A 12884-nucleotide genomic window follows, 5' to 3' on the forward strand; every position below is an offset into this window, starting at 1 on the left:
TGACTGAGGTCACAAAGCTGACTCAGAACTGGGCCAAAAATAGATGCCTGCTTCCCTGCCTCCTTCTACAGTCTCTTGCCTCTTTTCCATGCAACCTCCCAACTGAGGCCAGTGGAAGTGACCCGTCAAGGACTCTGACACAGGAATGGGTGGCAAAGAGGCCATCCGTGTACTGAGGGGCAATTTTATTCATTAACTTTAACATTTATGGGGGATATAATAAAACTGAAAATTATATGGTCTGCATAGAAAATATAAAAGAAAAGAAAATCCATTCATAATCCTACCAATCAGAGATAATATTCTGACATTTTTTCTAGTCTTTTCTATGCAAACATCCTTTTTTGAAAAATGGAAGTTATGGTGTGGTAAATTATTATAATGTACTCTTTTCACTTACTATAGCATGAGCATATTTCTGTCACTGACTGCAACTCTAAAACATTCTAGTTAATAGCTATATGTTCCAACATGTGATTGTACCACAGTTTACTTAACTAACCCCTCTACAGTCTCATTCGTTTCCATGCATTTGTTTTTGTCATTATAAATTAGGTTACAATGGATGGCAATATTCTTAATATTTTAACATCCATAATTATTTCCTTAGGCCAGTTTTATGTATACTTATATATGAATGACAAAATTTCAGAGCTGGAATGGCCCTTAGAAATTATTATGTCTACACCTCCTATTGTCCAAATGGGGAAAAGGAGACCAGAGACTTTTATGTCTTGCCAGAGGACAAAAAGACAGCAACAGAACCAAGTCCCAAACTGTCCACCCCTTCAAATGTGACCTTCCAGAAGGATTTCACACCCTTCCTGAGCACCCTCACCCACACTGACCTCTCCTTCCTCTGAAACCCTAGTACTTTTAGTGTCGGGGCCACTCCTCTCACTCTTTGTCACATTCTTTTTTATTCTTCCACTAAATATTTAATTTGTTCAACCAACTATAAGCTTCCTGAAGGTAGTTCTGGATTGTGTATTCACTTGTATTCTGTAGCATAGTGCTATAGACATGTAAGTGAGCATTCCACAAACACCAGCTGAAGAATCAAGGGTAACTAAGAATCACCTTCTTTATTGCTTGGCAAAGTCACTAGCAAAAGCTGGAGAAAGACGCTTTTTGGAAGAGTAAAGGATGTTCCGTTAATGAGTTAGAATATGCTGAGACACACACAACTTGGAATCAGAGCAGCAGTCTTGGGGACAAAAGACCAGGTTCAAGTTTTAGCTAACCAATCAGGGCCTTGTCTGTGCAGCAAGGATAATAAACACCCATCTTGCCAACTTCACATGAGGAAATGGATGTGAAAGCACTTGATGGTGATAAAAGTGGTCCATGAGAGCTATGACTTGCTATCCTATATAATAAAAGGCTAATATGCAAATTGACCAAACAGTAGAATGACCAGTCGCTATGACCTGCACTGACCACCAGCGGGCAGATGCTCAACGCAGGAGCTGCCCCTGGTGGTCAGTGCACTCCCACAGGGGGAGCGCTGCTCAGCCAGAAGCCGGGCTCACGGCTGGCAAGCACAGTGGCAGTGGCAGGAGTCTCTCCCGCCTCTGCAGCAGCACTAAGGACCCCTCGGGGGATGTCTGCCTGCCAGCTTACATCCATGTGGGGAGTGGGCCTAAGCCAGCAGGTGGACATCCCCCGAGGGGTCCCGGGCTGCGAGAGGGCACAGGTCATGCTGAGGGACTCCCCGCAGTGCACGAATGTCATGTACCAGGCCTCTAGTGTATTATAAATGGAAATGCAGCTGCTGCTGTGGATCCTGGATTGCCTCCTGACCCTCACTCCTGGGGCACCATCTCCTGGTTTCTATTCCACGCACAAATCCAGTAAGGGAATCTATGGCTATGCATTTCAGGTAAGATTCAGTGTTTTCTTGAATGGGAACTTCATGTACAGAAGGAACTACTATTCCTGTTCAGGCCCCTGGGTGTGATTGATTAAGTCACCCTCACTTCCTCATCATCTCTAGAGAGAAGGTGACAAGGTGGACAGGGCACTGGACTGAGAGCCACAAGACCTATGTTCTGTCCTGGCTCCTTCCCTCACTCCCTGTGCTTCCCCCTCTTCAATCCTGTTTCCCCACCTCTAAACTGAGGGGTCAGGCCAGCTGAGCTCTAAGATCCCATCCATTCCTGACATTCTAGGGATTCTAGAATAAAAACAAATGACTTCAATAATAAGTAAAAATTACCCATTTCAAAACAGTCCTTTGGGCTTGGTTTGACTTTCAACCTTTGGATTTTCAAAGTTCTAAAGCACAAACATCATGAATTCCAAACCACCTGCTTTAAATAGAGCCCATGAGGTCAGAATCTCCCTGAGCTCGGCTGAGGTTTCATGACATATGGCCCCAAAGAAGATGGAGTGATATCCACTGTCATCCCATTCTAGAAAGGATCTTGGTGGGGGGAAAAACAAAGAAAAAGAAAAATCAGCATTAGATGTATATTTATAAACTTGGATTAGTATGAATCAATGGCTAAACTTGAATTTCACTAGTGCTTAGACATCAAATGCAATAAAATATTTCTCAGTCTGTGACACCTGAAGAAAGGAGACTGGTCCCTTCCACATATGTCATGCAATTCCCCACGTTAGAGAAAAAAATAAAAAACATCTCAACTAAAGAATATAACCAAGAACTAGGAGGACAGTGATGGGAAGGAAAAGTTTTACTGAAAAGCAGAATGGGATTCTAGCTTAAATGCTGCCATAAAGTCATTTTTTCTCCTCTTGGTTTCAGTCATTTCATTTGCAAAGTTAGAAAGTTTCTTCTTCCATCTGATTCTCTAAAATGTCTAAGGTTCTAGGACTTTTTTAGGTGACACTGAAGAAACCGCAGAATGTCAAGTACTCTGTATTTGCACTCTTTCAATCCACAGCCTTTGTGAGACCACAAGACTACCTTGGGATTCTGCGTGGCTCAGGGAAAGCTTCAGCATCCCAAAAGCCAAGAGATTCCAGACATGCCCACCAGCACTGCATTAAGGTTCCGAGCTCGTGTAAGTCATTGCTCTCAAAGCTCTAATTAATCACCAGCAACCAGCACTTAGCAGTTTTAAGCGCTCATCTTCCTGCACCCTCCAGGAGAGTTCTGAATCAACCTGCTACCTGTCCAGAGACACTCATATCCTCAGAGCCCTCTGCCGGAGAGAGAAGATATGAGCATCTGACCTCCAGAGGGCTCCAGAGTTTCAAAGGACAGAGGAAGGGCGTTTGTACTGAACTGGCACAGGAGCCCAGTCCTGAGCTGGATGCTGGACGCATCTCAGTTAGTGCTCAAACAAGGTCAGCAATACCTCTCCATTTTCCCAATGAAAAAATATAAATGAGCTCAGAGAAGTTAGGTTTATTCATCTGTCTGACACTTACTGGGTACCTACCTCGTATGTGCCAAATATGTTCCTACGCACTGAGAATACAATGCCGGGCAAAACAGACGTGGCCCCTGCCCTCATGGAGCTGGCAGTCTAGTGGGAGGGGGAATTAGTCATAGAATGCTATAAAACACAGCACAAAGGAGAGGTTGTAGTGCTCTGAGAACAGAGAAAAGGGAAAAGTGATTTGTCAGAGATGTCAAGGAAAGTCCCCCTGAGGAGGTGATGACTAAGCTGAAGTCTAAAAAAAAAAGGACATAACTAAGTCAACATGTCAACATGAAGGGGTGTGGGGGAATAAGTGTGCCAAACAGAGGGAACACCAGGTACAAAGGCACAACAGTGGGACATGCATGATGCACTCAAGATACGAAGGGAAGGCCAGAGTGGAGATCAGCCAGAGATCAAGAGCTGGCACAGTAAGAAATGGAGCTGGAAAGGGAAGCAGAGGGCAGACTACAGAAGGCCTTGTAGGACAACTATGGACTCTGTTTTTATCATAAGAGCAATGGGAAGCCATTGGAATGTGACACAATCAGTTTGGAAGGATCTTCCAACTGAGGTTCAGAGAACAGACTGGAGGGGAGAGGAAGTGGGTGTGGGAAGATGAGGACACCAGTCAGAGGCCTCTGCGGATCCAGGCCGGGGGTGACAGCGGCGCTATGGTGGCAACAGAGATGCAAGCGGTGGCACTGCCCACAGCCACTCACAGCTGAGATCACACCCAGGCCTGACTACAAAGTCCGTGTTTCTCTCCACCTTGCCATTTATTCACTCATTCAGCAATTAGTTACTAACCATCTACTAAGTGCCAAGCCTCTGCCAGGTGCTGAGGACACAGCCATGAATAAAATAGACACTGCTCTCCTGGAATTTGCAGTCAAGACATTAAACACGCCGAAGCCGGTTTGGCTCAGTGAGTAGAGCGTCGGCCTGCGGACTGAAAGGTCCCGGGTTCGATTCCGGTCGGGGGCATGTACCTGGGTTGCGGGCATATCCCCAGTGGGAGATGTGCAGGAGGCGGCTGATCGATGTTTCGCTCTCATCGATGTTTCTGGCTCTCTGTCTCTCTCCCTTCCTCTCTGTAAAAAATCAATAAAATATATTTTAAAAAAAAAAGACATTAAACAAATAAGAATACAAATAAATGTAAACCATTACAAGCTGGGATGCGGAAGGAACAATAGTGTGATCAGAGATTTTAACACAGAAAATTACCTAAAAGGCCACAAAGCTCTTCCAAACTTGATAATATGAAAGGGCCACTTGCCGGCTGCATGTAACGAAAGGCTTTGGGAAACTGCCTGTCAGAGCTGGGATGGAGCATCGGCAGCCCTGGCCAGCTCAGGAGCCTCAGGAGAAGCTGGTATCTCTAGTTCTGCAGAGACCTTGTTGAAACACAAGTCTAACTGCTACCTCCTCAATATGCTCACATATCCCAACCTCAGGCACCTCTCACTTAAGTGCACACACAGTATTTTACAATTAGTGATCTTTCACACAGATTTGTTCATTTGACCCTCATGGCAGCCCACTTGTAGGATGCAGGCAGGTTTGCATATCCTGCTTGCGAGATGAGGAAACTGAAGTCTAGACAGGTGAAGTGATTTAACCAAAGTCACCAAACTAGGAAGGCACCCAGATCTGCCATCCAGCTCTCACTAGCAGCACCTCAGGCCAGGAAATCATGAATCTGGATAAGATGGCTGCAGGTCTCCGAGCCTGGGTAAAATCCCCCAGGGGTCCCATGAAGTTCCTGAGAACAATGATCAGGGACGTCACGCAGCCTGGAAAAGGTTTCTAGAATGCAGCTCCGCCAGCCTGAGACACAGGTAGCCTAGCCAACTTTCCCAGATTAGAACAGGTTCGCTGGGACTCTTTCCAAGTGCCTCTGACTAACAGAGAAAAGTATTTTTCCATCGCAAACACTGCAGGCAGGCACCAGACTCCTGAGGGGGGAGGGCAGAGACTGCATCCCAATTCCTGTAGAGACAAACTGTAGTCATCCTGATACCATGTGAGCCGCCTCCCTAAGCACCTACCCCTGGGGATGCCAGTCTTGGGCAGTGTTTCTTGATCTTGGCACAACCAACATTTGGGGCTGAGTATTGCTCTGTTGAGGGGGGCTGCCCATCGTAGAATGTTTTGCAGCATCCCTGACCTCCACCCACTGGATGCGAGTGGCACCTCTATTTGTGACAACCAAATATGTCTTCAGACGTGGAAAATGTCCCCTGGGGGACAAAATCACCCGTGGTTGAGAATCACTGGTCTAGGGCCTATGTAGAAGGGGGAAGGCAGAGTCCATTCCCTTCTTCTCATCCTAACCCATCCCCTGTTACTGGACAGAGAGAGCGCAAACTCTTCAATCAACACCACACAATCAGTGCCTTCCCGAAGGAGACTGGGAGCTCATGCGGCCTGCAGGTGGGTCCTAGGAACAATTCGCCACTGGAGCTTGTGGAAACAACTACCGTCAAATAACTCCTTGTTCCACTAATGAGCTGCTTCTGACCAAGTGAGCCAATCTTGTTCCTGTTAACATGAACGGCCGAGTCTGATGAAACTGGAAGCTCTGGGTGTTTCTTCTCAATGACACTGGGCCCGGGCAAAGCTTCCACTGCTGCCAGATGGAGCACAGCACTGGCAAATCAGACAGCAGCAGACTCTCATTTACCCAAAACTCAGCATAACCGCCAGGACATGCACACATCCCAGCTCCTAGCCATTCTGGACTTAGGAGAAAGGGGAAAGCAACAAAGTACATAAACAAGCGATCTGAGTTAACAAGTTAATTAAACAGCTGAAACATGACCAAAAAAATCACACTCTCAAGTGGAGGTGGGGACCTGAAGCTGTGTGACTCAACAGTGTCACAGCGTGGGTTCCAACCTCCCACCCCGAGGGTCAGGCTGTTGGCCCAGAGGTGAAACCAGCATCAGTTACAATGTGCCACCGCTGGAATCAAAGAAGTGGCATCTTTATGTCTTTCATTAGTCAGCTACCTAACTAGTTAAAGGGTTTACTGACAGACTCAACCAAACTCACTGCCATTTGGTAGTAAGACTATTTCACTACACTGCAATTCTTTGCAGACTGACTAACCACAAAACACCCACCTATTACTCATAGGACTGCTAGTTTCTATGCTGCTTCTGCACGCTTTACTTGGCTCCACTGTTACAAGTCTCATACTGCAATGCACTCACATTTCACAACAGGTCTGTCTCCCCCAGTGGGCAGTGGGCTCCTTGAGGGCAGGGTTCATATCTAGTACAAGGCATGGTATGTAAACAGACCCTCACCATTTGTATCATGGGTTCATGGATGCATGGGTGGTAAAATCTTCCATCTCTATATTCTTAGACTTAAGCCTGTCTACACATTCTAGTGGAAGGGCATGGCTCACATCTTCTCTCCTGTTTCTCTAAGGTTTATAAAGAACATTGCTCAATAGGTTCCGATGAAACAATAACTGACTTGCTGGGCCTCTTGAATCCAAAGAGACAAACTGAGGCCTTCTGTTCATGAACCAGTGAGTCCAAGGAAAGAGGTCAGAAATCCTAGCTGTCCATCCACCCTGCTGCATACATATTCGAATGTGTTTTGCCTCTTTTAATGAGACACAGTTAGATGCAGGAACCGAATATATTCTTTACTAGGCAGTAGAGATACAGACATGAGCAGGACTAATAGGGCGCTTTCCCTCACAGAGCTCACTGTCTGCAGGAAAAGACAGATATTAACAATTATACAAAGAAGCAGCTATTATGCTCAGTGAGTCTTTTTAAGAAAAATGTAGATGTTGCCAATTTTTAAGCAGTCTGAACCTTTTTAAAGAGAATCATGATTTTTCCTCCAAATAAATAACACACTTTCCTTAGAGCATCCTCTGAAGTTTATTACATGGAAAGTTTATTATACACCTCGGTCATATAGGCCTCTGTTCCACAGTGACTGTCATTTTTTTTAAAGACCAATTAAAAGCATCACATCTATGAATACTCCTAAGTCTATGTCTGTGTGTGCCAATGTGTGGTATGTGTGACATCCCAAGGATAACCGAAGCTGACCGGAAAACGTATAAAAGCCAGGAAGTACTGGAATAACAGTCACCAGATATTTGGGAGTCTAGAGAGTCAAGTAGCTCATAAGCAGGCGAAGAGCAGGCCAGGGGACTCCTGAGAACCCCTGAAGTTCAGAGGCCCAGATACAATAATGGATCTTAAGAATTACAAATTACCCACCTACAAGTTACCCACCTGCAGGAGCTTTAGGAAGACAGAAAAGAGGAAAGACCACAGCAGGGGGGGTGGGGGGGAGGGGCAGGGAGCACCTCAAGAACAAAGTCAGAAATATGAAGACCAGGAAAGGAGAGCTGCACTAAGGGAAGGATGAGAAAAAAATAAAGACTAAAAGAAAAGATAAAAATGCCAAAAGCTGCCCTGGCCAGTGTGACTCAATGATTCGGCATCTACCTATGAACCAGGAGGTGACCATTGGATTTCCAATCAGGGCACATGCCTGAGTTGCAGGTTCCATCCCCACAGCAGGGGAGGGTGCAGGAGGCAGCCAATCAATGATTCTCTCTCATCATTGATGTTTCTATCTCTCCTTCTCCCTTCCTCTCTAAAATCAATAAAAATATATTTTTTAAAAAAATTTTTTAATGTCAAAAGCTGGGTGGCATGACATGAGAAGATAACATCTGAGAGAGTATATGAGATGTCTGAATCAATGTACATAGTTTATTAGGGTTAATAAAATTTTAAATCAAAATACCGTGCCAGCTAGGACTCAAAATAATTCTCCTGCCTCAATCATGAAGTAACAGTGGTTGGCAAAAGTAGGTTTACAGTGGTGAGTCTGCGAAACACAGAGTTTATTCTTGTATTACTACTTATTCATTTTTGTATTTTCCATACAAACAACGGCAGAGAGTCATCTCTTTAGCTATGACAAGGCAGACACCCCAACAGCCTGGAAAAAATTCTGGGTGATGCTTGCTGCAATGGGTTCCTTCTCAAAACTTCATACACTCTTGGGGCCAGAGAAGGTAATAACCTAATCCAGCCTTGCTTTTGGGGGTGCAAACCTGTGATCCAGGGAGGAAAAGTGACATACCTGGCTGACTGCAGAACCAAATTCTTGGTATCTCCCCTCCCCAATCCTAAAAGCTTTTCATCAGTAAAAACCAACCTACTTAATCCTGAACATTTATAGCTGTTTAGACAGCTGTCCAGCACAGCTACTCTTACTGACCACAAATTCTCCGCTGCTCTCTTACCTGTCTGAGCAACCAGGTGTGTCCACCCACTCCACACAGCAGTGACCTTTTCATTCTGAAAACAATGTGCTTCTATTTTCTGGGGCACAGGAAGGAAAGCAGCCTGGGAAGCCAGTTGCCCGTGCTTGTTGCTTCCCCAAACATACAGCTCTCCTGAATCTTAAACAAGCAGAAGAGGAACAAAAGAGGTGAAGGAACATTAGTCCAAAATGATGGAAAAGAAAACAAGACTGAAAAAAAAAAGTGGTTCGAAGAAGTTGTATTGCTTTTATGCTACAACATTGAGTAGAGCAAAGCAAGATAAAAATTTCATATACAGCATAATATAGGATTTTTTAAATTCTCTAAATAGGAAACAAAGCCAAATACTCGCAGTAGTTTGTCAAGGAATGGGAATGTGTGAGCTTATTTTTCCATTAATTCATTCAACAAATATTTATTCAACATCTACCATGTGTAAGGTTATTTCTCTATATTCTATAGCTTTTAAAATACATGCTTGCAGCCCGGCCAGTGTGGCTCAGCAGTTCAGCATCAACCCAGGTTCAAATCCCAGTCAGGGCACATGCCTGGGTTGTGGGCTTGGGGGGCATGCAGGAGGCAGCCAAGCAATGATGCTTCTCTCTCACTGATGCTTCTATCTTTGTATACCTCTCCCTTCCTCTCTCTCAAAACAGTCAATAAAAACATATTAAAGTAATAATAAATAAAATATATGCTTACATTACCTTTTGTTAGAAAAAATATATTAACTTTTTGAAGTAAAACATTAAAAAATATTATTTAAGCTTAAACTTTTGTTTTAAATTTTTTTCCAATTACAGTTGACCCTCAATGATTAGTTCCAGGGGTACAGCTTAGTGGTTAGACATTTATGTAACTTACTAAGTGATCCCCCGATAAGTCTAGTACCCATCTGGCACCATACATAGTTATTACAATGCTATACTTTATATCCCAGTGACTGTTTTCATAACTACCAATTTGTGCTTCTTAATCCCTTCACCTTTTTCATCCAGCCTCCAACCCCCCGCCCCATCTGGCAACCATCAGTTTGTTCTCTGTATCTATGAATCTGTTTCTGTTTTGCTGATTTTGTTTTTCAGATTCCACATATAAGTGAAATCATGTAGTATTTTTCTTTGTCTGACTTGTTTACTTTTTAAGCTTAAACTTTTTAAACCTAAGATTTCACAATATGCCCTGTCCAGCAGACACTATATGATGCTACCACATCATGGCTGTGTGGCACTTCAGCTCACTTGAACATCACAATAATCCTGTGATATGAGCAGGAATGTAACTGACTTTGTGATTTAATAGAGAAAGAGAACATTCAGAGTCAAGTGGCTTCTATTCTCGGATCTGCTAACTAGCTATTGACCTTGGACAATCACTTCCTCCCTAAGCCTTAGTTTCACCAGCTGAACACTGGAGGTTAGTCTACAAGGACAAACAATATGATTGATGACACCAGTAACAAGAGAGACTGGCAGGCAATTGTGGCAAACCAGAGGGCACATGCCTGTCTAAAAGGCATTCAGGTTCAAAAACATTTTTGAGATTCACCAATGAACTTATATGCATACTAGAGGCCCGATACACAAAATTCGTGCAAGAGTAGGTAGGCCTTCCTTCCCCTGGCTGCCAGCACCGGCTTCCCTCTGGCACCCAGCACCCGGGACCCGGCCTTCCCTGACAGCCCCAGCTTCGTCCAGAAGGACGTCCAGTCTAATTAACATATTACGCTTTTGTTATTATAGATATGCATTACCCATGGACACATTACAGTGAATCTACAATTTGTGACTCCTTTGGTGATCTCTAAGGGGTTTTCCAACCCTAATTTTCTAAGGTTCTATAAGGTTCCTCACACGAGGCTACTGAGCACTTGAAATGTGGCTAATCCAAACTGAAATATGTTGTAAGACAAAAAAGCGCAATGGATTGCAAAGACTTACTATCCTATCTAATAAAAGAGAAACATGGTAATTAGCTGTACCTCCGCTACCCTTCCCATTGGCTAATCAGGGTGATATGCAAATTAACTGCCAGCCAAGATGGCGGCCGGCAGCCAGGCAACTTGAAGCGAACATGAGGCTTGCTTGCTTCAGTGGCGGAGAAAGCCAACGTTCCCTGCCTGCCGCTGCCGGCCTCTGAGCGTGCAGTTTGAAACATTGTTACAAATATAGAAGCTAAACAAAACCCCAGAAACCTGCTTTCAGCCAGCCAGGATCTCAGAGCTAGAGTTGAAACAGTGTTTCGATTATAGAACCCAAAAAAACCAGATACCTGCTTTCAGCAGCCGAGGCCTCAGAGCTGGAGCCAAGCCTCAGAGCTAAAGCTGGCCCAGAATAAAAAAAAAAAAGAAAAAAAGGAGCAGTTGGGAGCTTCAGTCACCCGCCAGCCTGAAAACAGCCCTCAGCCCCTCACCCAGACTGGCCAGGCACCCCAGTGGGGACCCCCACCCTGATCCAGGACACCCTTCAGGGCAAACCAGCCGGCCCCCACCCGTGCACCAGGCCTCTATCCTATATAGTAAAAGGGTAATATGCCTCCCAGCACTGGGATCAGTGGAGCCGCGAGGCCTCCCGGCACCGGGATCAGCGTGACAGGGTGCGGCGCCCGAACGCCCCCCCCACAGGCCCTGCTCTGTGTGTGATGGGGAAGAGCCATAACCTCCCCATCGGCCCTGCCCTGAGTGTGACAGTGGCGGCACCCCAACCCCCTGATCAGCCCTGCTCTGTGGGTGATAGAGGGCAGCGCCCCAACCCCTCCCCCCACGGGCCCTGCTCTGTGTGTGACGGGGTAGAGCCATAACCTCCCCATCGGCCCTGCCCTGAGTGTGACAGGGGGCGGTGCCCCAACTCCCCTATTGGCCCTACTCTGTGAGGGACAGGGGGGAGCTCCTCAACCCCCTGACCGGCCCTGTTCTGTGCATGACAGGGGGGAGCTCCCCAACCCCCTGATCAACCCTGCTCTGCGCGTGACAGGGTACGGAGCCCCAACCCCCATGATGGGCCCTGCTTTGTGAGTGACAGGGGGCAACGCTCCAACCCCCTGATCTGCCCTGCTCTGTGCATGACAGGGGGTGGCGCCGCAACCTCCCCATCGACCCTGCCTTGAGTGTGACAGGGGGCGGTGCCCCAACCCCCCAATCAGCCCTACCCTGAGCATGACTGAGGGTGGCATCACAACCTCCCGATCTGCCCTGCTCTGTGCATGACAGGGGGCGGTGCCCCAACTCCCCAATCGGCCCTGCTCTGAGCCCGACCAGGGGCTGCACTGAGGGACTGGGCCTGCCCTCTGCCACCCAGGAGCGGGCCTAAGCCAGCAGGTTGTTATCTCCCGAGGGGTCCCAGACTGCGAGAGGGCACAGGCTGGGCTGAGGGACCACCCCCTTCCCCCAGAGTGCACAAATTTTTGTGCACCAGGCCTCTAGTAATAAATAAATAAATAAATAAATAAATAAATAAAGCATAACTCATTAATAACCTCCATATTGATTACATATTGGAATAATATCTTGGATATGCGGGGTTAAGTACAATGTATTACTAAAATTATTTCACTTGTTTCTTTTTTACTTTTCAAAAGGTGGTTCATATTGTATTTCTACTAGACAGCACTCTTCTACAAGATAAATTAACCAAGGCTCCAAGATGTTAAACCACTTCCAAGATCATATGGATAATGAGGAGTCAGCAGAATAAAGAAGCCAGATCTTCTGCTTCCACTGTATTCTGTGACCTTCCAATAAAGCGCTACAGTACTGCTTGCCCTAGGGTACTCTGGTATAGTCTCAAAAACTGATCAAAAGCCAAACAATATCAGTATAAAGGGCATTAGACCACGATTCAGGGTTCAAGGCCCAGATCTGCTGCTCTGTCACTCTGACATTGGGCACATCGCTTCACATCCTGGGCCTCTATTTCATCAAGTCTAAAATGAGGGAGTGTAAATACGTGGAGCTTCTTTGTCACCCAGGTGACCTTGCAGCACTGACATTCTGCATTTCTATGGTATATTTCATGCAGCCTCTCTGGGCTTCACCAGGGTTTGCAAAATATGATCCTTTGCAAGAAGGCAGAAGAGACCTTCAGATAAGTCTCAAGTCATTAAATGACCTGGTTAAAGATGCCATTGGCCATGAGCCTGTGTCTGTAATAAGCTTCTATTTACCTTAGTAAGTC

General features: G+C 45.7%; 1 protein-coding gene across 1 annotated transcript in view; it reads right to left on the reverse strand.

Annotated features, from left to right (window-relative positions):
* SERGEF (secretion regulating guanine nucleotide exchange factor) overlaps nt 1-12884 on the reverse strand; it is a 194197-nt gene that overhangs the window by 161190 nt on the left and 20123 nt on the right. The window contains 1 exon segment of the mRNA XM_059709066.1: nt 8692-8850. Within this exon segment, the coding sequence (XP_059565049.1) occupies nt 8692-8850 (159 nt within the window).

The sequence above is a fragment of the Myotis daubentonii genome, chromosome 9 (assembly GCF_963259705.1).
Source record: "Myotis daubentonii chromosome 9, mMyoDau2.1, whole genome shotgun sequence".
Classification (NCBI taxonomy): Eukaryota; Metazoa; Chordata; class Mammalia; order Chiroptera; family Vespertilionidae; genus Myotis; species Myotis daubentonii.